Source organism: Harpegnathos saltator, unplaced genomic scaffold, assembly GCF_003227715.2.
Source record: "Harpegnathos saltator strain DR-91 unplaced genomic scaffold, Hsal_v8.6 scaffold536, whole genome shotgun sequence".
Classification (NCBI taxonomy): Eukaryota; Metazoa; Arthropoda; class Insecta; order Hymenoptera; family Formicidae; genus Harpegnathos; species Harpegnathos saltator.
In genome coordinates this window covers 815,070-837,457 of record NW_020230356.1, presented here as the reverse complement: position 1 = coordinate 837,457, position 22,388 = coordinate 815,070, and the positions used below count along the sequence as shown (strand labels likewise).

Below are 22,388 nucleotides of genomic sequence, written 5' to 3'. Positions count from 1 at the left end.
GGAGTTATCGCTCGAGTAACAGCGTGTTACGTTCCTCCAGATATCAGACACAAGGGAAAGCCAAGTACCATGATTCAAGCTGCATCTTGTTTTTGCGCCGTCGATAGCGACGCAACAACTCGCGTCGCCAGCTTGCATTACCACTTGCGTCGAATTTCTATTTTATCTAATATCTCGCACACAATGCAATGTCCCACTCGCGAGGGTCCCACAGGATGTCCCATTTTTGGGAGCACTTTGCGATTGAAATTCGCGCTCGTTACCGAGAGACAATCGCACTTGATACTTGAAGTGTAATTTAATGTAAGGGGGTTGAGAATTGGGTCCATGGCCAGAACGAGCGCAGTATCACAGACAAGATGACAGCTGGCCGGCGTATCTCCTTATATCGATGCAGCGATCGATAAATTCCATAACAGGACGCTGACGAGCTGTATTATGTAAACCCTCGGGGGACCGAACGGACGAGCCAATCCGGGTCACCGATCGATCGACCGATCGATCGAGTTTCAATCGCGACTCGCGTACGTTCGATGGGCATCGTAGTCGTTCGATGATCCAACGTGTTTTCGAAAACAAATCCCCCGTTAGTAATTAAGCCATTATCATTTCAATCTGCCATAAGACGTCCCATGCGATCTGTGTAATCAACTGTGACGTACGATCGAAAAGAATTGACTGATAGAGAAAAGAAGAAGAACCGCGGTTCATCTCTCTCGTCAAATTTCTCTTGTAGCATTGCCAAACAACGTTAACTCCCCCTCGCCAACATATAAATAAAATAGGACTCGATAGAGACGAATGACATATAAAATATACATTAGATTGGTGCAACAATAATTGCCGTTTTTATGTACCAAGCATAAAAACGCGTATAAAAATAATTTAACGCAGTTGAAAGTTATATTTATTGATCAAAATAAAAACCATTGGCTAGCGCACATTTTTCCCAGCAGGAAACAAGTTTGTTTATTCCTACAAGATAGAATTCTGGAAAAGATAACGGTAAGTAGAAAAATCGGTGCCAAATTAAAAATGATGAAAACCGCGATTATTTTTGCACCAACTTAATAATTATATCCCCGTGATATTTATTTTATAGGAACACTAAAAGTGAATAGAAGGATATAATTCTTGGCGTCTCGGAGACGTCCTTGTATATGTCAAGGGGTTAATCAATTTTTCAGAAAATTAATATTTCGCGAAAGCATCGCGATGCTCCAACCGATGGTCCAACTTGTGGCGTTTTTTCCCGATAACTCGGCTCACCGATTCTGTAGTGTCTAACAAGGAACATCCTCGAAGTGTGTGTGTGTGTCTCCGATTTCGACGAAACTTGGCATATTTGTAGAATAGCCAAAAATAAGAGACCCATTTTTTTATCGGCAATACGTCAAATTTAAGGGGTGAAACTGCCCCTCAAAGCTTCATCCCTTTTGTGCTATCTCGATAATTATTGCAGATGGGCAAAAACTTTTTAAACAAAAATTGTACGGTTTTTTATTCCGTACAATTTTTGTTTAAAAAGTTTTTTCCTATCTGCAATAATGTTCCTCAGAGTAAGAGGAAAACGATTGCTCGCGAACTTTCCAACTGAAATTTCCCCGACACTCAGCGTCGGCTTCTCCGGGCTTTCAAGTGCGGCCGCGATAGCGATAGTCGCACGTAAAATTCAGATTCGAAGGACGACGTTGGCGCTTGTTGACGAGTGCGACTCCAAGTGGACTCGAGAATAGAGGCTAATGCCTCGCCGAGAGTGTCGCGAGCGAACGGAGATCAATGGGCCGCGTAAAAATGTATAATAGAAAATCGGCTGGAGTGGAAAGTCGCGCGCGCGTGCGAGTCGGTAGTCCTACTTCTCGCGGCATCGGTATTGACCTCGCGGTGGCCAGGTCTCACGATTCATTCGTTCTTGTCGAATCCACTGCAATTCAGCCGGGAGTCGTCGTAAAGAGCCGATCCTTAGTGCCGAAGCCGGCATCACCACGTCCACCCACACGTCTCTTTCGCGCGACGTTACGTCGCGCGCGGTGCGCGGGCGAAGCGTCGAATCGAACCGCTCGCTTATCAGATCACCGCGCGCGGACTACTCGCGCGTATTTTTTACACCGCGACATTTCACGCTGCTCGCTGCGGCATCGATCGACGAGAACGAAAGCCGAGAATCGCCTCGACCGCGAGAGCGAGGTACGCTCGCGGACTTTCGTTCCTCACGCACGCACGTGGCTAATCGGAGGGGGCGATTTTTGCGCCGCACGAAAAACACCTCGTCCCGGTTCGGTATACGCGATGCCGCGTACGTTTCAATTTATCTTCGCCGATTCGCGCGTCCTCGTCGCTCTAACGAGAATCGTCCCATTCGACCCGAAGCAGAGGAGACTCGATGGATCTCTAACGTCTCTCGGCTGCCGAATGAAGCAAATCTTCCTCGGCGGTCGGGTGGAAACCCGACGGTACATTAGCATTATAGTTTATAGTGTAATCGGACGCGATCAAAGTAATTTTACAAATGATCCGTTTCAGTGGATGGCCGGTTTTGATTTATCTGCCGCACCGCGTACGAGTTTCGCGGAGGCTACTCGCAGCCAGGGATAAATCTCTCTCTCTCTCTCTCTCTCTCTCTCTCTCTCTCTCTCTCTCTCTCTCTCTCTCTCTCTCTCTCTCTCTCTCTCTCTCTCTCTCTCTCTCTCTCTCTCTCTCTCTCTCTTACGTCCTTCTGTTTCTCGGGGATGATTATCCGCTTTGCAATCGTCCCGATCGCGCATCGATCGTCTACCGTCGTAGCGCCAACGTGATTTCCATCCACACATAGAGAGAGAGAGAGAGAGAGAGAGAGAGAGAGAGAGAGAGAGAGAGAGAGACCACACGTACCGTTTATTGGAAATCCGATTAAGTGCTGCACGCAGTCGAGTGCTGTACGGGTCAAGGTCTGCGTGATTCAGGATCATCGTCCTTCTGCGGCAACGAAATTCCGTTGAATGTCGAAGGTCGTGCACTCCAAAGCGAAAGATGAGCCGCAGTGGGCTTGCACCGATCCGGATCTTGAACTTCCATCAATCGCGCGAGCGATGCGGTCCGAAGCTGTAATCGCCGAATTTCGTGCGGCTGCGTTTAGATGCACGCGCGCGCCGCTAACTCATCATCGTGCTTTCACGCATTTCTCGGATGGCGACGGATGGTGTCATTGATGAAGATAATCGACCGCGAAAGTAATTACATCCCCCCCCCACGTTCGTTTTTGCTCACGTGTTTGCGTGCGTGTGTCTCTCGAGGTGTGTGCGGGAGAAGGACGTTTCGCACTTTGTCGCATTCGAGCGTGATATGGAATAGACGCGCCGATCCAGTTTTTCCAAAGATCATTCCCGCCGTGTGTGATCGAACGTGCGCCGTCGATTTCATACGTTCAGTATGTGTTCAGTGCCGAAGCGGCGAAGCGCGCCGAAGGAAGGCAATTTACTCGACGCCGGGCGCAGGCGATTCTTTTGTGGGAATAAATTGCGTGGGAAAGTTCGTAGAAATTTTCACGGGTCAGCCTATAGAAACTGCTTCCTAGTTACCGGCGTTTCGCGTGTCACAAACCCCATTACTCATCGGCAACTCCCTTGACCCGCATAAGCGGCGGGGCCCCGTCGCTTGGCTCCGGCCGCGCGCCGGCTTCGGCGAATCTTCAGCAATTAAACGCCGACAATTCGATCGCTGATTTGGTGATCCCAGCGGAGTCAACCGCAGTCGATCGGAGAAAGCTCGAGATAACGAACGCTTCCCGTCAATCGACTCGCGTGCGAGGATATCTCACGAGAGTCCTGGTCTTTGTATAGAAATTATAGTAATCCCGCGCTCGCGCGAGATCGCGCCGGCCGCACGGATGTGCCGCTGCCCGCCGGATGCGATGGAATTATCTAAGACGCGAATTCAATCGCGGACTACACGATGGATTAAGATCGATACCGCATCGTCCTTCGGGAGTCTATTAGTTTCTGCCTATTAAAGTGTCGATGATTGACGGCACGCCAATCGAGTGAAAGTCCGCTTTCAGTTGTCCGTCTCCCACGAGATCCGTAATTAGATCCGAATGCTTCAAACGAGATCGTCATAAATAATATATAATTGTCATGAATCCCATCCCCCCCCTTCCGTTCGTGCTCTTGAAAAATTGTTCTTTTCAACCGAGTGCATCCGACAGAGCGATAGACATGCAAGAATGGAGGTTTTGCGCGCGTCAAGCGAAACACCCCGACTCGCTTTCCCATATTCGCGTGTCGAGTTACTTTTGCAATCACCGGCACGTGCACGTGCGTGCATATTTAACCGGTTAAATAAATTTCATTATAAGCTCGGCTCGCACACCTTTGCTCCGTGCCCCCCGAGATTTATCCGGCGCTGTACACAGCGCCGACGTTGATTCCTTCGCACTCGCTGAACACAGCTTTAACTTTCAATTGTCTGAGAGAGCAGTAGCTGCGTCTGAAATATTACTCAAGCGTCAAGAAATGACATGAATGAATAGTGAACAGTTTTGACGCACGAATATTCAGACACAAAGCGGCCGAAAATTCCGTCAATGTTTAAAGTGTTGTTAAAACTGTTAAAACGAACCGTAACGAATTTTGTCCAAAATTTCGTTAAGGTTCCGTTAACGATAGTTTCGTTATTGTTGACTGCTACAAGAATATAAATGAACAATGGACCGGTTTCACGCACGAATATTCAGACACAAGATGGTTGAAAATTTCGTCTATATTTAAGATATCGTTAGAACTGCTCAAACGAATCGCAACGAACTTTATCCAAAATTTCGTTAAGGTTCCGTTCAACGAAAGTTTCGTTATTGTTGATTACTACATAAAAGACCGCGAATTCTCTCTCGGCACAGTAGTATTCCCAAACATTTACCGCAAATTTCTAACAACTTCTTCACATCTCGCTGAGTGCAAAGAGATGATGAACGTGCCGGAGTCTGCATACAGCCAAGGATCTCGAAAGGATTTCCACCGCGCTGCTAACCGCAGCTGCTCGCGCGCGGCGAATCCTCGGAACTCGAGAGCGCGCGGCCTTCCTGCGGCTTCATCATACTGGCGCCCACATATCGCCGCCAACAGATAGTCTCTTTCTCTCTCTTTCTCCCCGGCGAGTTCGTTACCGCGCGCGTGAACTTGAAGCGTAACGAGCATTTCCTCTCGCGAGTCCAAAGTGCCGACTCGCGCGAGCGCGCGCGCACGCGGGATGTTTGCGAAGTCAGCACACAGTCGGCTTACCGAACATCCTCGAGGAACGAGGAACGGAAATCAGCGTGAGTGAACCTTGGCTCCGCCGGCTTTTTACACGGTTTTTACACGGTTTACCTTCGCACCTGGGCTGCGACCGGCCGGCCGTGTATGCGTGTGCGTGCGTGTGCACGTGCGTGTGCACGTGCGCGCATAGAACGCGCCTTCACCGCCGCCCACTACTCGCCCCGCGATTAAGTAGACGCTCGTGCGTGTACCTTGGCGCATTAAAGCGCGTCCTTGAGACGCGACGCCACGGTGTGACTACCATACTCGACGTCGTGAGCACTTCTTCAAGTTTTTGCCTTGCGCGGTTAGCGTTGTCCGGGACAAGCGGCGGCGGCGGCGGCGGCGGCCTCATCCGCTCATGCGCTCGCTTAAACGCTTCGATCTGCCCAGGTATGGGGTCTGGTCTTCGCACAGGGAAATCCTCCCACGCGGAGAGTTTTGGACCCTTGGAAATTTCGAGCAGGAATTCGCTCGGGATTGGCTCGAGTGAACGCAACTTCACAGATCCACGTTGCGCTTTGAGTTCTTAGCGAGCGGCCCCACTCGAGATATTCGGCTGTATTTTCGGTGTTCCTCCAAGGGGCTGCCATCTGCTCGCCAGCTGAGAGATGCTTCTACTCGAGATTACCTGTACCCGAATATAATAGATTTAGCCGGAGATCAGCGCCGCTCGCGAGGGTGAGTTCTCGATTATTTACTCGCGGCGCGCGACTGTTTATCGTCCTGTGCTGCATGCGCGTGCTCTTACTTGCGCCGCAACTTTCGACGATCTTGTCGACGAGGTCGGTCACGGCGGATTAATTAACTTCGAGCAGAGAAGAGTCTAAGGCCGCGTGATTGAGCAACCGGCTTCTCAAACGACGCTCGATTTTAGCAAAAATGTTTAATGCTAACGCTCCTCCACGTTTGGCCGTGCGCGGTTCGCACTCCTCGGCGTAGTCCACGTAGGAGTTGCGCGCGGGCTTTTAACCCGCGCGCGCAACACCCACGCCAAGTGTGGTCTGGAAGGGCCTCTCGTTGTGGGACGATAAAATCCCGCCGAGCCGACCGACAAATTAACGTCGCGAAGATGTGTGCTCCGTATCGGGCTCGCGTCTGCGCGTCGCGGTGTAAAATTAGTATGTTCCCCGGCCGAGACTGGTAAATAGCCGTGCATCATTGTAACTTTCCGTCGAGTGGTGGACGTGTATCGGGGATAAATATAACACTACTAATATTTACCGGCGACCACACGGCTCCTCCGCTTTCTCACCTTTCTCGAGGATAACACTCGCTCGCCCCGTCGGTCTCTTTTTGTGCGCGGCCGACCGCTCTTCGCGGACGCTCGAGATGCCCCCCACCCTTCTTTCGTCTCAACGACTCGATCGATCCTTCTTCATAGACCATCCGATCCGGCGTGTTGGCTTGTGCTTCCTTTATGAAGAAATATCGGGTGAGTGCAAAAGTTTTGATGGCTTCCTCAAAGATATCGTTACCGATTTAATTTTATTTATTTATTTATTTATTTGTTAATAATATACGGGTCTGACACCTTCAGTGTACAATAATTGAGATAGTATAACGGATGGTATAGAATAGTATAACGAGTAACAAGATTCTCATACAATTAAAAATGAAAAAAAAAAGTAAAAAGGAAAAGAAAAGAAAGGAAGGAAGAAAGAAAGAACAAAATAAAAGAAAAAAGGAGAAAAAACTCCTTTTATCTTCCTCCTATCCTCTCTCTTCCTCCTTTCTCTTTACATAAGTTATAGAGTCACAATTTACGTATTGTTATACGTACGGATTAATTTGGACCTAAAAATAGGAAGTGAATTATTACAGATATCACAATCATTTAAGTAAACAATTTTCAGGCTTACACAAATATGCACGGACGTGTAACGCGTATCGTTGAACAATGGAAGACAATGTCGGTTACTCGGTGGAATGAGAGAATAAATGGTGCGTGATGAGATTATTCAGTTCATTTTTCCGTTATGAAACCCATCAAAACTTTTGCACTCACTTTACACACAGTCTTTGTCGCTGATCAGCCTTACTGATTATCCAAGCCAATGACTGCACCGAGAGAAAGATACGCGAAAGATGCAAGATATTTATTTGACGGGTAATATCGATAACGCATTTATCTAAATCCAAATTCCGTCGCTTAAATCGCATAAACAATTGCCGTCGTGAGAGGCGACCGTTTTAAGAAGATGCTTTCTCGTTTGAAATCTCTTCCAAAAGTGTAAAAATGTGCATTTGTATTAATATATTATTAGTCCCCACTCCCCAAAAGAAAAATATCTCTCCTTGTCGAGGTATCTTTTCTCTCTAGGTGAATTCGGTCATCCGACGCAAAGGCGGCGGATCTCTCACATTTCGCATTGTTGTTCCACCTCCACCTCCCGCGTATCACAGCACTGACCTATAAAGAAATCCAAAGAAAGCCGTTGTCCGCGGGGCTCTCGCATCCTCGAAAATTCAATCCAACGCAGAGTTGAATCGCTCGTATCGCGATACAAACAGCTAGCAGCGCGCGCGCGTTTATCCTGCGCGCTGCGACCTCGGGGCACGTCGGAGCAATCAACACGTGGGGCGTCTAAGAATCACGGCCCTTTACATCAAGATCTTCACTTAGCGAAGTCGAAGGCGGCCGAAGGTGCGCGCGCGCGCGGAGCAACCGACGCGTGCAGGCGGACGGGATTTTCTCTTTCTTTTCTCTCTCTTTCTCTCTCCCTCCCCCTTTCTCTTCCTCTCTATCCACATCGCTCTGCGCCCTCCCCCCCTCTCTCTCTCTCTCTCTCTCTCTCTCTCTCTCTCTCTGCAGTCCTCGCCCTCGCAGAGACACGGCTGCAATAGACACAAATAAAGAAAAGGCAAAAAAGGACGCGCGCGCGCGCGTAGGCACCGGCTCGCTCCTTATAAGAGTGACACGCGCGCGTGCAACGACCGGAGTCATTATTATGCGGATGATTACCGCGTGCGGGGGCCCCTCGTTGCGCGCGGACGAGCCCGCCGGGATCCAGCCGAGGTCTTATCTCGTAGGCCGCGCTAGGGGAAAAAAAAACGCGCGATATAAGCATCGGCGGCTCGTGAATCACGGCCTCGAGGATAATATCGTTCGCACTTCTACAACTTCTACGACCTCTCGATCGCGATCGCGATCGCGACGATCGGCCGGGGATTAGAACACGAAAGGCGGAGCGGAGCGCGGCAGCGTGTCAGCGTGAGCGGGAAATCGCGGTGTGGTTTTGCTCCGCGCGCGAGGCGACGATCACCCGGCGGAAAGCGCTACAAGCGGAACAAATCGTCGGCGGGATGATAATGCCGCTTTTATCGCTCGCTCGCTCGAGAGAGAGAGAGAGAGAGAGAGATGGTCCGCGCGCGATCGTAACGGCTGTCTACGAGCCGCTCGTAAATCCCCGCGAATCGATCCCCGACGTCGAGAGAGACTCGCAGTCGGCCGGCGACCTCTCTTCTTCTCACGTCGCTCGGCTCGGGAAGGTCGGCGGGAGCCGCAGCTCCTTCAAACGCTCCGCATTGTGCCGCGCGATCTCGCGCGCGGATCCGCTCGCGACGGTTCCGGAGCCGCGTTTGACGAGAAGAAACGTTCGAAGGAGCGGCCACGTCAATGTGGAACAATGGCGAAAAGTTGTGTGGGCGGACGTCGCGGAAAACGCGGAGGCCGTGCGCGACGGCTAGCCTTCGGTCGGAGAGGAAGGACCGCGCGATCGGTTGGAGAGTAAAAAATGGCCGGCCGGTCCGTTAGCAGCGAGGTCGCGCTTGTAGGACGATCCACGATTGTATCGCGTGAAACATTGAGACGGTTTATTTCTTAATTAAATCTCGAGATGAGAGAGCATTCTCACGAAGGAAGTGTGGGAAGTCGTCGTCGTCGTCGTCGTCGTCGTCTCTTATTGATCTTATTTCTTCACGCTAAATTCTTCTCTCTTTCCCACGGGAACGAGACGACTCGGCCGATTCGTGCTCCGTCAGAGTCTACTCCAGATTGATCGATAAGTTATAATTTTAGTATCCCGTCGTCGAGATACGGCCAGGTGAAGTTTATCTCGCGATGAAGTCTTGCTTCTTCCCAGTTTCTAACAAGTCACGAATCGCCATGAAAATCGTTGCTTTCCTCATGTTATTTGCGAATTGCTAGAAAAAGAATCGCGTACTGTTTTCGACTGTAGACGTTGCACGCATCGGCTATGAGCTTGTCGTTTGCATAACGAGCGAGATACCGCTCATCGACTCGCTCGTCAGTCTCATAAATCGCGGCGGGGATCGAAAGCGACGCGCTCGATATCGAGGTAACCCGGAAGCTGCGTATCCTGGCAACCTTGTTACGCGATGAGAGGCACTCAGAGGTGACACACAAGATGGAGACCTCGACTCGTCGAATAAATAAGCGACCGAACTTGTTTGGATACGCCAGTCGCCATAGTCGAATTCGCCGAGCAAATAAATAAATATATCGGCCGGCCGCTCAGTGGCAAAAATAGCCTAGGCAAAAAACGAATTCGCGTACGAAAGCAAAACAACAGGTTACTTCCGGGGACCTTCCAGCTGGCCAAGCGCGCACGAACGTTCGACTCTGGAACGCCGTCGGTGTGTCGTTTCGTGGCACGCGAAACGACACACCGTCGTCTGCCGAGCTCGGCGTGAATCATCCGTTTCACGGACAAAGGTGGGATCCACTTCCTCGCTCGGCACGCATATTTATTCCTTCAGTGACCGCGCGTTGCAACATCGCGCTGCTTAAACACTCGCGCGGAGGTGACCGAAGCGAAGTGTTGGGCAAGCAGACGTGCCGGCTGGAAAAGTCCTTTGCGCAAACACTAATTGGCCGGCCAGCCGACGTGTGTGAAGTTGGCCCCGCACTTTCCGAATTTTGTATTTTTTTCGAAGTGTGCTGCATCGCGCTATGTTTGTGCCGCGTATTGTGCCGCAATCCGCAACTCCGTAACTCAAAGCGTACTCAAGGGAATTAAGAAAAACTAAATTTTTGGTAGCCTCGCTAACTTTATTGTGCCGTATTGTGCTGATGTCTGTGCTGATTTGTGCCGCAAACGCGAGGCCGACAACTTCAATAACATTTGAGAAGAAAATAAAAACGAAAATTTGCCAGCCCCCCCACTTTTGTCCGAATGAATCTAATATTTGTTTGTAAATTCCTACTAATTTGTGCCGCGTTGTGCCGTTTGAGGAGACTGGTTATCTCCTTTCGTTCAGTAGAAAAAAAATGTTAAAAGTTAATATATAAATTAACAAATAACTTTTTTTACAATGCATTTATCGCAAGTCTGCAAGTTTCTTCAAACGGCATAAATTGGTAGAAATTTACAAACAAAAATTGAATTCATTCGGACAAAAGTGAGGGGCTGGCAAATTTTCGTTTTTATTTTGTTTCTCAAATGTTATTGAATTTATCGGCCTCGCGTTTGCGACACAAATCAGCACAAACTTAGCACAATAAAGAAAAACTCAAAATTCGAAAAGTGCGGGGCTACAAAAAATTTAGTCTTTCTTAATTTTCTTAAGTACGCCTTGAGTTACAGAGTTGCGGATTGCGGCACAATGCGGCACAATTCGAAAAGTGCTGGGGCAACTTTACACACGTGGCCGGCCGGCGATTACCGCGGCAAATTTACCGCGCGAAAGATATTTTTCTTCGGGGGTTTAATTATATTAATACAAACGTATATTTTTACGCCTTCGGAAGAGATTTCAAACGAGAAAGCGTGTACATCTTCCTAAAACAGTCGCTTCTCACGACGGCAATTGTTTGTACGATTTAAGCAACGAAATTTGAATTTAGATAAATGCATTATCGATATTAGCCGTCGAATAAATATCCTGCATCTTTTGCATATCTTTTTCTTGATGCAGTTATCAGCTTGGATAATCAGTAAGGCCGATCAGCAAAAAGACTATATGCAGAGTGAGTGCAAAAGTTTTGATGGGTTTCATGACGAAAAAATGAACTCAGTAATCTCATCACAGACCATTTATTCTCATTCCACCAAGTAACCGACACTGTTTCCCATTATTCAACAGTACGTTACACGTCCGCGCATATTTGTGCAAATACCGCTACAATATTGAGTCAGTCGCGATATCTTCGAGGATTTCCAAGTGTTAAGCGTGATCCGTGTGGATTTTTGTCCGCTTTTTGCATCCGCATGTTGGTATTAGAAGAGTAGTTCCATACAGTCGGCTATTTTTCAGAGCAATCCAGCGTGTAGAAGAACAATTTGACGTCACACAGCTTCCTCATGTGTCAAGCTCTCGATCCGTACCTGCTGGTTTCGATGTGTATCTACGAGAGCCGTGACGAAGCTAAAAATTCCAAAGGGGAATCGGAAAGTTTGAACAAAAAAACAAAAAACAAAATCGACGTCGCGCTCGCTCGTAATCTCCGATTTCGGATTTCGACGGATTTCGACGGAGACTGACACGAAAGCCTCGTTTTCTCTCGCACTTTCCTGCCGACTTTGTGCCGCTTCACTAGTCGCGCCACGCATCGTGCGCTGCGTTAAAACGTGACGGTAACGCGTATCACGCACAGCCGGCGCCAGCCGGGTCTTCGGCGGCGGCGTCGTGCGGCGCGAATCGCACGACGACAAAATAACAGCCGCGAAATGCATGCATCGGCCGCAAGCGGGATTTCCACTTTCTTCCTCGCCGGCGATGGCGGTGAGAGAGACAATCTTGTGTGTCTGGGGCAGCGCACACGCCCGAGTCTAAAGCCCGGTGCTTTCCACAAAACGAACACGTCAGAACAGAAGTTTAACCCTCAAAAGCTACCGTCAAATACCACCCCAAGCTAACTCTTATTGTTATTGTTTATAGAAAAGTATACGCGAAAATTGGTCTGTTTTATTATAATGTTGTCACTCGTGATGATGACTGGTGGTGTAAGTAAATACTTATAAAATTAGTATTGTCGCTGTGGTTACATTTTTTAAGAAAATCAGAAATTCGCATGGAATGAAATTCACCCACAAAGCGAACACGTCACAGAAGTTTAACCCTCAAAAGCTACCGTCAAATACCACCCCAAGCTAACTCTTATTGTTATTGTTTATAGAGAAGTATACGCGAAAATTGGTCTGTTTTATTATAATGTTGTCACTCCTGATGATGACTGATGGTGTAAATAAAATTAGTATTGTCGCTGTGGTTACATTTTTTAAGAAGATCAGAAATTCGCATGGAATGAAATTCACCCACAAAGCGAACACGTCACAGAAGTTTAACCCTCAAAAGCTACCGTCAAATCTCACCCCGAGCTAACTCTTCTTGTTATTGTTTATAGAAAAGTATACGCGAGAATTGGTCTGTTTTATCATAATGTCATTATTGATGATGCAAATAAATACCTATAAAATTAGTATCGTCGATGTGGTTACGTTTCTTAATAAGATAAAAAATTCACGTGGGATGAAATTTCACCCATGATAGCCTTGAAGGATTAGTGAGGTTCAGGATCTACCGCGATCGCACATGCGAGCGAGCCGTGGCGCGGAGGCGGAGAAGACTCAGAGAGATCGAAAGTCCAATGTTTATGCACAAAGACAAAAAAGAAAAAAAAAAAGAGGAAGAAGACGTCGCAGCGCGAAGCAACGCGACTGTGGTATTTTCGCGATAATTACAGGAGATGAACGCGCGCATGGCTGATTAATCGATTCGCTTTTCTCTCGCTGGCGGCGGCGAGAGGAAAGCGACAGTACGCAACGATGACACTGGAGTTTTCCCGCGCGGCCGATCGTCGACAAATGGATATCTGTCGTGGCTTGCGCATTCATCCCGCCGCACTTTCGTCCCTCGCTTTCGACCGGCGCGCAGGATACGCGCGTATCCTCTTTACGAGGGGAAAACCGCGAGTCGGCCGGCGACGTGCGAAACGACTGGAGATCGAATTTGCACGTCGGGAAAAGAACGCGGCGGCCGATTCGAGAGCCACGGCTGTTCCGACTTAATGCAATTATCGGCTGTTAACGTAACGACCGCACCACTCGCCGTGCTATTCTCCCTCTCCTCCTCTTTCTCTCTTGCCCCCTATCGACGGGGATATGTGCAACCGGTGAAAGTGCATATCGGCAATTACGAAGAAAAGGGGAAAAAAAAAGATCACGCCGCCCCGTTTAGACAGACACGCCGGCCTAAATCCGGATTATTGAGCGAAGAGAATCGACCTTTTGCTCGACTCGACGGCGATCCGATCGGCCGGCGGTGTCGATGATAATTAGCGCACCATCGCGATCCCTCCCCCCCCCAGGATTTCCCATTATCTCCGCGCGCGCGAGTGAAAGCACGAGAGGGCCGCGTCTCGTTAACATAATCAATGATCATCTCCCGGCCGGACGTATCCTGGTACACTTTCGGATGCTCGGCACTTCCGCAGCTCGCGGAAGAGCGACTTCCTCGCGTCGCGCGGCGACTAGAGAAACGAACGGATATTAGGCTCCAATAACCCGATTCCCGTTTGCTTCATTCTCTCCGGGCTCCGGTCGCGTCAATCGCGCCAACGTGGGAAAAGTCCGCCGTAACAGAGCGCCGCACGGCCGCCGAGTTCATAATAATACGTACAACGGACGTGGCAACTCGATGGAACGCGTCGCCGGACACGCGAGGATTCTTCCTCCGCATCGCGAACGGACGCGCCGCCGATCGCGATCGGCCCGTTGTGTTATCCCGCGTGGAAAGTGCCAATCAAGGGCCAATCGGGATATCTCCAGTCCGATTTCCCGAGATCCGCGCACGTTCAAGTCACGCGTAGAAACTGTCCCGGAGTCCGTTGCGATTTCCCGGGAAAACGAAGGATTCCTACGGGGAAATCTGCTAGCAGATTACGAAAGAACGTAATGCTTCAGAGATACGCTATTAGATTGATATTAACTCTTTGCACTCGAGAAGCGAGACTCTCAGTCTCCAGTGGGTTTTATGTTAGCTGTAGGAAGTTCGTCAAATATTCGCAAAATCGTCTGGAGTTGCTAGTTCGCCCTAGCGAAAAAGTCGTCTAGAATTTAACCTTTTGCACTCTCGACAATTTTACAGATATTTGACGAACTTCTTGCAGCTGAGCACAAAATCCAGCAGCGACTGAGAGTCGTATCTCGAGTGCCAAGAGTTAAAGCCAACTAGATCCTATTCTTTTCATCCCTCAGAGTTCTCTTGTCCTGTTTCTACTTTATATTTCAGTCTAATAAAATAAAATGTCTGACACGCGTTCGGGTGAGAATTTCGTTTACGCAAACTTCACAAGCAATGCTTCAAAAAAGTGTGAATAACGTCAACCTTCAAATATTTTGCTGCACCTCTTTTTAAAATGGATTATAAATGCTTTTAGTATGAAGGAAAATACGTATATTATATTTTTACTTCAAACAAAACTTTTATATAGCATTAAACTGAAAAACTCCCAGAGTATTCTCGATATTCTTTCTGATCTTCATTTTCTATGCTAGAATTTTACTTCTCTCTCTCTCTCTCTCTCTCTCTCTCTCTCTCTCTCTCTCTGTTGAATACAATAATTGGTACAAAAATCGAATTTCCCAGTCCGGAGTTTGATAAATAAAACTGACGCGACGTCACCGAAAAAAAGGAATGCATCTTCATGGTGCTTCGGTGTCGATTCTAGCCAGAGGACCCGCGCGACAAGAATAGGACTCGAGCCAACCGATGTGAAAAGCGAACAGCCAATACTGAGGCAAATTTGCGAATTTCAATCGGAGTCTACGCGGGCTGCGCCCGGGAAAGTGACGGGGAATTTCCACGCGGGATGCGCTCGCGATAATTCGACGGCGTTCAGTTTCGAGAGGCGCATCGGAGCGCGTCGTGAAATCCGGCCGAACTCGCGGTTAGGCCGCGAGAGAGGCTATTTGTCACGAACGCGGGATATCGGACGGGACGTGTCCCGCGAATAATGGAAAGACACGCTGCGAGGCTCGAACGAGGTAGAAATTGCACTTTCGAGTGGGATAAATTACGCCGATTATCGGCGTAATTTCTGCTGTCACGGTCCGCTCGCGCGCGCGCGCGGGTGTGCCCGAAAGAAACGGCCCGATGCAACCAACTACGGTCAAGATTGATGGTGTTCGGCGGAGAAGACGCGGCAGACTCGGCGGGCTTCAACGGCGCGTCCGTCGTTGCGGATGGCGCGCCTCACTTAGGGCACTCAGCGACGCGTCCTTTTCGCGCAGGAAAGTGCACGGTTTCTCCGATCTCCGCGACCGATCTCCAGAGGAGATCCTCGTTGCCGCGCAAAACTTCGCGAAAGCATCGTGACGCTCAGCGAGAAATAAGCGGCCGGGGATGAAGAGCGAAGTTGCTTCTAGATCTGGCCGACAAAGACGCGCGGTCCCAGTCGGCGGTGCTGGTCGACAAGTTCGCGCATGAAAACGGAAGTTCCTCTCGGGTATTCACAGTCGGACTTTTGCATTCAGGCTACTGTCGAGTTTAGCTTCGGATGCCGGACGGTTCGTTTTTTATTGGCCACGAAGATAAACTCGACGATCTCAAGTATGAGACCTGACTGGAAATATCGTTCTCAGTGGACATGACTTCGCTGATCTTCGTTAATTGCTCCGAGACTCAAGTGATATGGTTCAACTATCGAGGAAACAAATGTAACTTGCGTCTCGAACATTTTACTCGGATACTCAATTTTAAATTTTCCGATTCGTAATCAGCAGAAACTCTTATATCTCTGCGTAAAATATACAAATCTTAGGTGACTCCCACTTGCGCGAATATTTCAGGCCGGCCATTGGAGATGCGCCAGTTTGAATTTTCTAATTTAGGCGAATTAGTATTCGCAGTCAATACTGTCCCGGAAAACCCTCATGTGCCAATTTCCATGTTGACGTCTCAATAAGCACTTGATCTATACAAGTTTCTCGTTGAGAAGTCCACTGTTGTCACCTGTTTTTTCAGCTACACTGCTAAACTGATGCAATAAGTTGAAGTGAGACAACTATACTTTTTCTCTCTTTCTCTTTTCTTCTTTTCTTTCCTTCCTACTTTTATTCTAACTTATTGCACCAGCTCATCGGTGCAGCTGATCCTTGGTCATCCGCGATATATGAATATCGGGCCAGGTCCGTTCGTGCCCGAACAACAAAAGGAACAACTGACCAAACTGGACCTCTGCTCTCCTTGTTGCAGCAGTGCGGCAGCAACAGCGGCGACGGCGGCAGCGGCTCGACGGAGGGCGTCGTGGTGAGCGTCGGTGCCGGTAACGGTGGCGGCGGTGGTGTCGGTGGCATGGACTGCATGCCCCTGCGACCTGGTCCGTTCCATTACCTGATCAGCGAGCAAGCCAAGTCTCTGGTGGCCCTGCAGGAGCTGCAGAATGAGGTCGGCGCCTTGCTCGAGTTCCGGGACCTCGTCATCGAGACGTTCCCAAACCTCCGGCACAAGATGGCCGCGACGGCGTCCGCGGGTGCGTCCGTGATGTCGTCCACCTGCACCCAGAGCTCGCACATCCCGTTGCCGTTGTCGAGCCCGTCCTCGCGCAGGATCGCCGAATGGGAACCCGGCAAGCTGAGGCGGCGTGTGCCGCGCGAAAACAGCGGCAGCGGCAGCGGCGGCGGCAGCAGCGGCGGCGGCAGCGGCGGCGGTGGCGGAGGCGGTAGCAGCAGCGGTGGCAGCGGTAGCGGAGGCGGCGGCGGAGGCGGCGGCGGCGGCGAGTCCTCGTCGTTACCCAGGAGTCGCAGCAACTCCCACAGCGGCGGTACCAAGAACAACTGCAGCGCGACGGTCCAGGACTCCGGCTTCAGCACGGAGGCCTCGTCGAAGGACAGCGCGTCGACGGCGATTGCGCCACGAGCTAGCAGTCCGCGACCGAACGCGCTGGACGAAGCCGAGGATGAGCTGTGGAACCTGTTGGACGTGATCCATCGCAAAGGGATCCGGCTCCGAGAGGAGGTCGAGTGCCTTCAAGGCCGCTTGGAAAGCGTGGCGACGGAGGAGTTGGCGTCCACGGATGTGCTCGAGGCAGTGAGGAAGGTCACCGGTGCCGATCACGAGGATGCCGATAGGAGGACCATCGCGAGCGACAGTGCCGACCGGCAGCAGGACAGCAGGGATCCGCAGGTGATAGCGCTCAGGCGGGAGAAGGAGCAGCTGTTGGACAAGGTGGCCGAACTGGAGGCAGAAACGATATCGAGTCGTGCGCGTACTCAGGAACTGCAGTCCGAATTGGCTGCGTTGTCGGCCTTGAAGACCGGCTTGGAGGACCGGCTGCAGGCTGGTCTGACCGAAAACACCCTGGAGATCCTGGCACCGGGTGTCCAGAGACTTCAGCCAATCGCGCCGGTAGTCACCTCGCCGAAGAGCGCCAATGTTAGCGGCATCAAAAGCAAGGGTTCGGCGTTCGCGTCGGTCACGAACAGCCCCAGCAAGGCTCACAAGAGTCGCTTCCGCACGAGGACCATCGAGAAGAACGTGCTGCTGGACGTGGTCGGGCGCAACGACGAGCCGCGCGTCGATATCGACGTCGAGGCCAGCGTGAACGAGAGGAGAGCGAGACTGGGGGCGCTCGACTCGATTCTCGTCTCACCCACCAGGGTAACTCACGTGAAAGACGTGGACTCGAGGAAGATCGCGGCCATTCTCCGCGAGAACTCGCCCCTTGAGCTCCAGCGGCATCTAATCACCACTACCGTCCATAATCAGGTGGGCTGGGCTCATGTCCTCTCTTGTCGCTGTGTGTTCTGCGAGGGTATCAGATTTCGAGCGAGATATTCCGTTCTTCGGGATGAACGCACCAATGCCGGAAACGGCACTCTGTACGTAACTCTGGACGTTTTTATCTCGCGCGTTGATCTTTAAATTTGAATATTCGAACACCAGGACGCGATAAGAATGTCCAGAGTTACCTACGTCAGCCGGCATTGATATTCTTTATCCGAAACTCTGTCGAGTTTCTTGCGAATAAGTCGATGATTTACCGGTAACCGGTCGTTTGCAGGTCCTGCAGAAAAGACTAGACGAAGTTGAGAAAAGCACAGAGACTCTCTCCGAACGACTGGATAAAGCGCGCGAAGAGAACGACGATCTACGATTCCAGGTAAGCTGACGTTGAAATCGCTGTCAGCCCAGCCAGTTCGATCGAAAGGAAGAGAGTCCTGGAACAAACGTGTCAGATTCGCGACATTCTCTCGGGGAATTACGCGAACCCTCACCAGTGTAAACTGAAGCCGAATGAGACAACACTCATCACACGTGTGTTTCAGCTGGAGGAACGGAACATCGAGCTGGAGGGCACGCGGGCGCGAGTGCGCGTGCTGGAGCGTCTTCAGCAGCGGCCGCCAACGGAACACGAGCCCGAGGCGGAATCGGAACAGCCCAGGTGCGAGCAGAGCGGTCTCGAGCCCGGCAGCAGTACGGAGTCCGCGCGAGACCATCACCAGCCGGTCGAGATCAAACCGTCGCCACGTCGGCGTCCCAGCCGCATACCTTTACCCGGCAGCACGAGCGGCAAGACCACGTCGCCGTCGACGGCTGCGGCAAGCGGGACGGTAGCCACGACGCCGCCTCGACCGCCTGGTCACGGCAGGAACGACAGTAGGGAGTCGCTGAAGTCGCTAACGAGACCGCCGCGTGATTCTAGTCGCGACAGCCATGGCGGCGGCAAGTCGCTGTCGAAACCGCGCGACTCCAGTCGGGACTCGCTCGGCAGCAGGAGTTTATCCAGGAGCAGCGGCAACGGGAGCAGCAACGTTGGCGGCGGTGGCAGCGGTGGCAACAATAACAACAACAACAACAACAACAACAACAGCAACAGCAGCAGCAACAACAACAACAAGGAGACGAATCGGGAGTCGTCCCTGAACCGGTCCTTGCCGCGTAATAATTCCAGCCGAGACTCCCTAAACAAATCCTCCTCGCTGTCCCGCGCCCGTGACTCGCTGGAGTCTAACAACCTCGGGACGTCCTCGCCCACGGGGACGGCCCCCCCTCGACGACCGCCCGCTCCCGCACGCCGTTCCCACAGCCTGGCGCGCGCGGCGACGTCCGTTGATAGCGAGCACGGCAAGGTACGACCTGTAAAGCAATTCTTTTGGAGCAGCTGGCTGAAGTCACCGTTGTCCAATGGCCCGATATAGTAGAGAGCTCTCCGCAAGCCTCCTCCAGGCAAGGACGGGCCGTAGTCGCTCTCTTAGGGACAGTCACCGCCTCCAACAGCGTGTCCCTCCCAAGTCCACCCTCTTGAACCTCCCTGACAAGCCCGTCGGAACCGTCGAGAGTCCCTTACTTTCCGGATTGAAACTTGTCTTTCTCTCTATCCGGACGTACCGACTTGGCCTTGGTCGAAACTCGGGTTAGACAGACTGAACGGCGTTACTGTCATTGGTCGCTTCCACTCGATTACGACGAGTCTTTCCACGAGACTGTCCTTTTAACTCGCGCCTACCGCTTCTCTATTCTTTGCCTCCTCCCCTCCACTCCCACGTCGTAATCACCAATGTCACCGTGTCATTACTGTTACGTCGCGTGTACGATAACCGTAACAGTGACTGACTGCACCGGCTCGTGATATCGAGAGTGCATCCACGAGCATTCGACGTACCGACGAGGATACACATAACCGACCCGACTACCTGCGGGTACGCACCGACCTCCTCGCAACGCTGTCTCCCCGCGGCGTCCACTCACTCGCTATCCATCTCTCTTTCTCTCTCTTGTTCTCTCTCTCTCTCTCTCTCTCTCTCTCTCTCTCTCTCTCTCTCTCTCTCTCTCTCCTTCTCTCTCTCTCTCTCTCTCTCTCTCTCTCCTCTCTCTCTCTCTCTCTCTCTCTCTCTCTCTCTCTCTCTCTCTCTCTCTCTCTCTCTCTCTCTCTCTCTTCCTCGTCTTTTCTTCCATCTACCTATCTTCGCAACTATCTTCAACCACGGACTTTGACACGATACACTGCCAGTATGAGCACACACACACACACACACACACATAGACACACACTGAGACGGAACTTCCCGCACCCACTGAGTCTGACCACACTGTCTTCACCCCCCCCTCCCCCTCCCTCCCGACAAACCAATGTTCCTGAAACGTACCTCTAACGATACGCAGAGACTCTCGGGCGAGCGATTCTTGTCTTAAAACCACCAATTGCCCGACCGTCCACCATACCGAAATGTCTGATCTGGAGGACAGGCGAGCGTGCGTTCGAGCCCGTCCCCGTCGGCGGTCCAATAACGAAAGTGGCCCCTTCTCGCGTGCCGCCGGTTTTTTCTCGTAAGTTATGCTTCTTTTATTATCATTTGCTTCGATGCTTCTTTTCTGGATGTGGTGAGCTGTATAGCCTCTCTCTGTCTTTTCGTGCCCTGTTTTTCTCCCCCTCCCCTCTCCCCGCTCCCCGTGCCCCGTTCTCCCTCTGCCCTGTTCCGCCCGCCCCCATATCACACCGGTAGTGTATACACCATGTTTTGAACGCTCTCACTTGGATTTTGGCATGCGCACGTATACATACCTGTAGTCAAGCCTCCCACGTTGCGAGTTCTAGTGGGATCATCGCAGCTGTCGATCCGGAAGTTACGACGTTTCTCCAAGTGGATGGTTTTTTGTTGTCTTAAGGAGGAAATCGACGGCCAGCTTGGAGGTGCCTCGCAAGCTGGCTGACACTTGAGAGAAATTTTAGTGTCGGCATTCCGGAATTAGCAGCGGCTCGTTGGTCTGTTAAAAAGTTCAAGCTTGACGACACATGTATCCGGTGGACCTAGAGATCTCGCGAGCGCAACTGGACTTTTATCATCACGCTACAAGTCATGCATACGCTTCATCCTATTCGTTTAGAAGCCATCCGAGTCGACGCTGCTTGTGTCCGCGATCATGTATAAATACGCGCGAGTTCGTTGACAAGTGCTCTGGAATGGATAACAATATTCTTAATAATACTAAGGTTTGGCGCACACACGTAAACGTAGAGCCAACATAGACTGATCTTTAATTGTTGATTGGCCATATTATATAACGGAATTCTGTCGTCTTAATACTCGCAGACCGGGGTACTTAGATTTCCGCCGTTTCAACCTAATTACTTCCGCCTCCCGACAGAGAAAGCGCCAACTAATAGAGACTAATACATGTGTTGTTTTTAACCGTTTAATCCTAAGATGAAAGGACATGCGACCAAGCCGGTGAAGTGTTTAAACGAAACAAGCGTCCGACGCGTTGCGGTTCGAGGTGCCGCCCGACCTCAACGAGAGTTAACCCGGTTGTACGGTGAATTTCGCTGCTTCTCGCCTCTCTTTGCGATTGGTTTATTTGGCGCGCGTTGGAGACCCGTTGACTTCACTTCGTGCATGCGCGTGGGGAGTCGTGGAATGTTTATTCAGAGCGCAGTCTATGCGTTTGCCGCGATGAGCGCGAACTTCCGTTGGCACGGTTGGTTTGGTGTGTTGTTGAAGTTAGGCCGGCCACGGAACTAGGTACCTGTCCTGGGCACGTTTATAGATAATTCCGAGTTCGCCATTTGTCCGCCAAAGACGCATACAACCATTCACACTCACTCCGACGTACAGTACACCCATTCACCCGCCGACATTCCCGTACGTTCTCCGCCATGTATTTCTGAGCGTCTTTCATTCTCGACGACGACGACGACGATGACGACGACGACGACGACGACGACGACGACGACGACGAGGACGAGGAGGACAATCAGAGAGACGAGAACGTTCCGTTTTTAGCACGCATTTCTGATCGTCATGAGCATACATTCTCACCTCGAACGTAGCGAGCTGCCCTCCCCGCTGCCGTCCAACGTATATTGTGTGTTAAGTTCGTTTGCTCTTTTCGTTTGCTGAGATTTCACCTTATTTGCTAGCGTTGCTTGCGTGCGTGCGCGCACGGACAGAGCGGCTCGAGGAAGCTCTCGAGTCGTCGCAGCCGCGATCTACAGTCGCGCACACGGCCAGCGATTTTGAGGGAAAATGAATCGACCACACGCGCTTACCTGCTTGGCCTTGCGGTTCATTGTCCATCTCATGTCGAGCAATACCGTGAAGCGACGCTAAATTTTACGATATTTTGTTGGCAAATGTTTAACTTCATTAAGGCTCTCTCTTTCTCTTTCTCTTTTATTTGATTTTATTACAATCTTTATTATACATATATGTG

At 50.9% G+C, this 22,388-nt stretch overlaps 1 protein-coding gene across 1 annotated transcript in view; it reads left to right on the top strand.

Annotated features, from left to right (window-relative positions):
* Positions 1-22,388, top strand: part of jvl (javelin-like) — an 83,378-nt gene that overhangs the window by 57,411 nt on the left and 3,579 nt on the right. Inside the window, exons 2-4 of the mRNA XM_025303200.1 lie at positions 16,431-17,942; positions 18,238-18,336; positions 18,503-19,306. Coding sequence (XP_025158985.1) covers positions 16,431-17,942; positions 18,238-18,336; positions 18,503-19,306 — 2,415 coding nt within the window. The remainder of the gene's footprint in view (positions 1-16,430; positions 17,943-18,237; positions 18,337-18,502; positions 19,307-22,388) is intronic.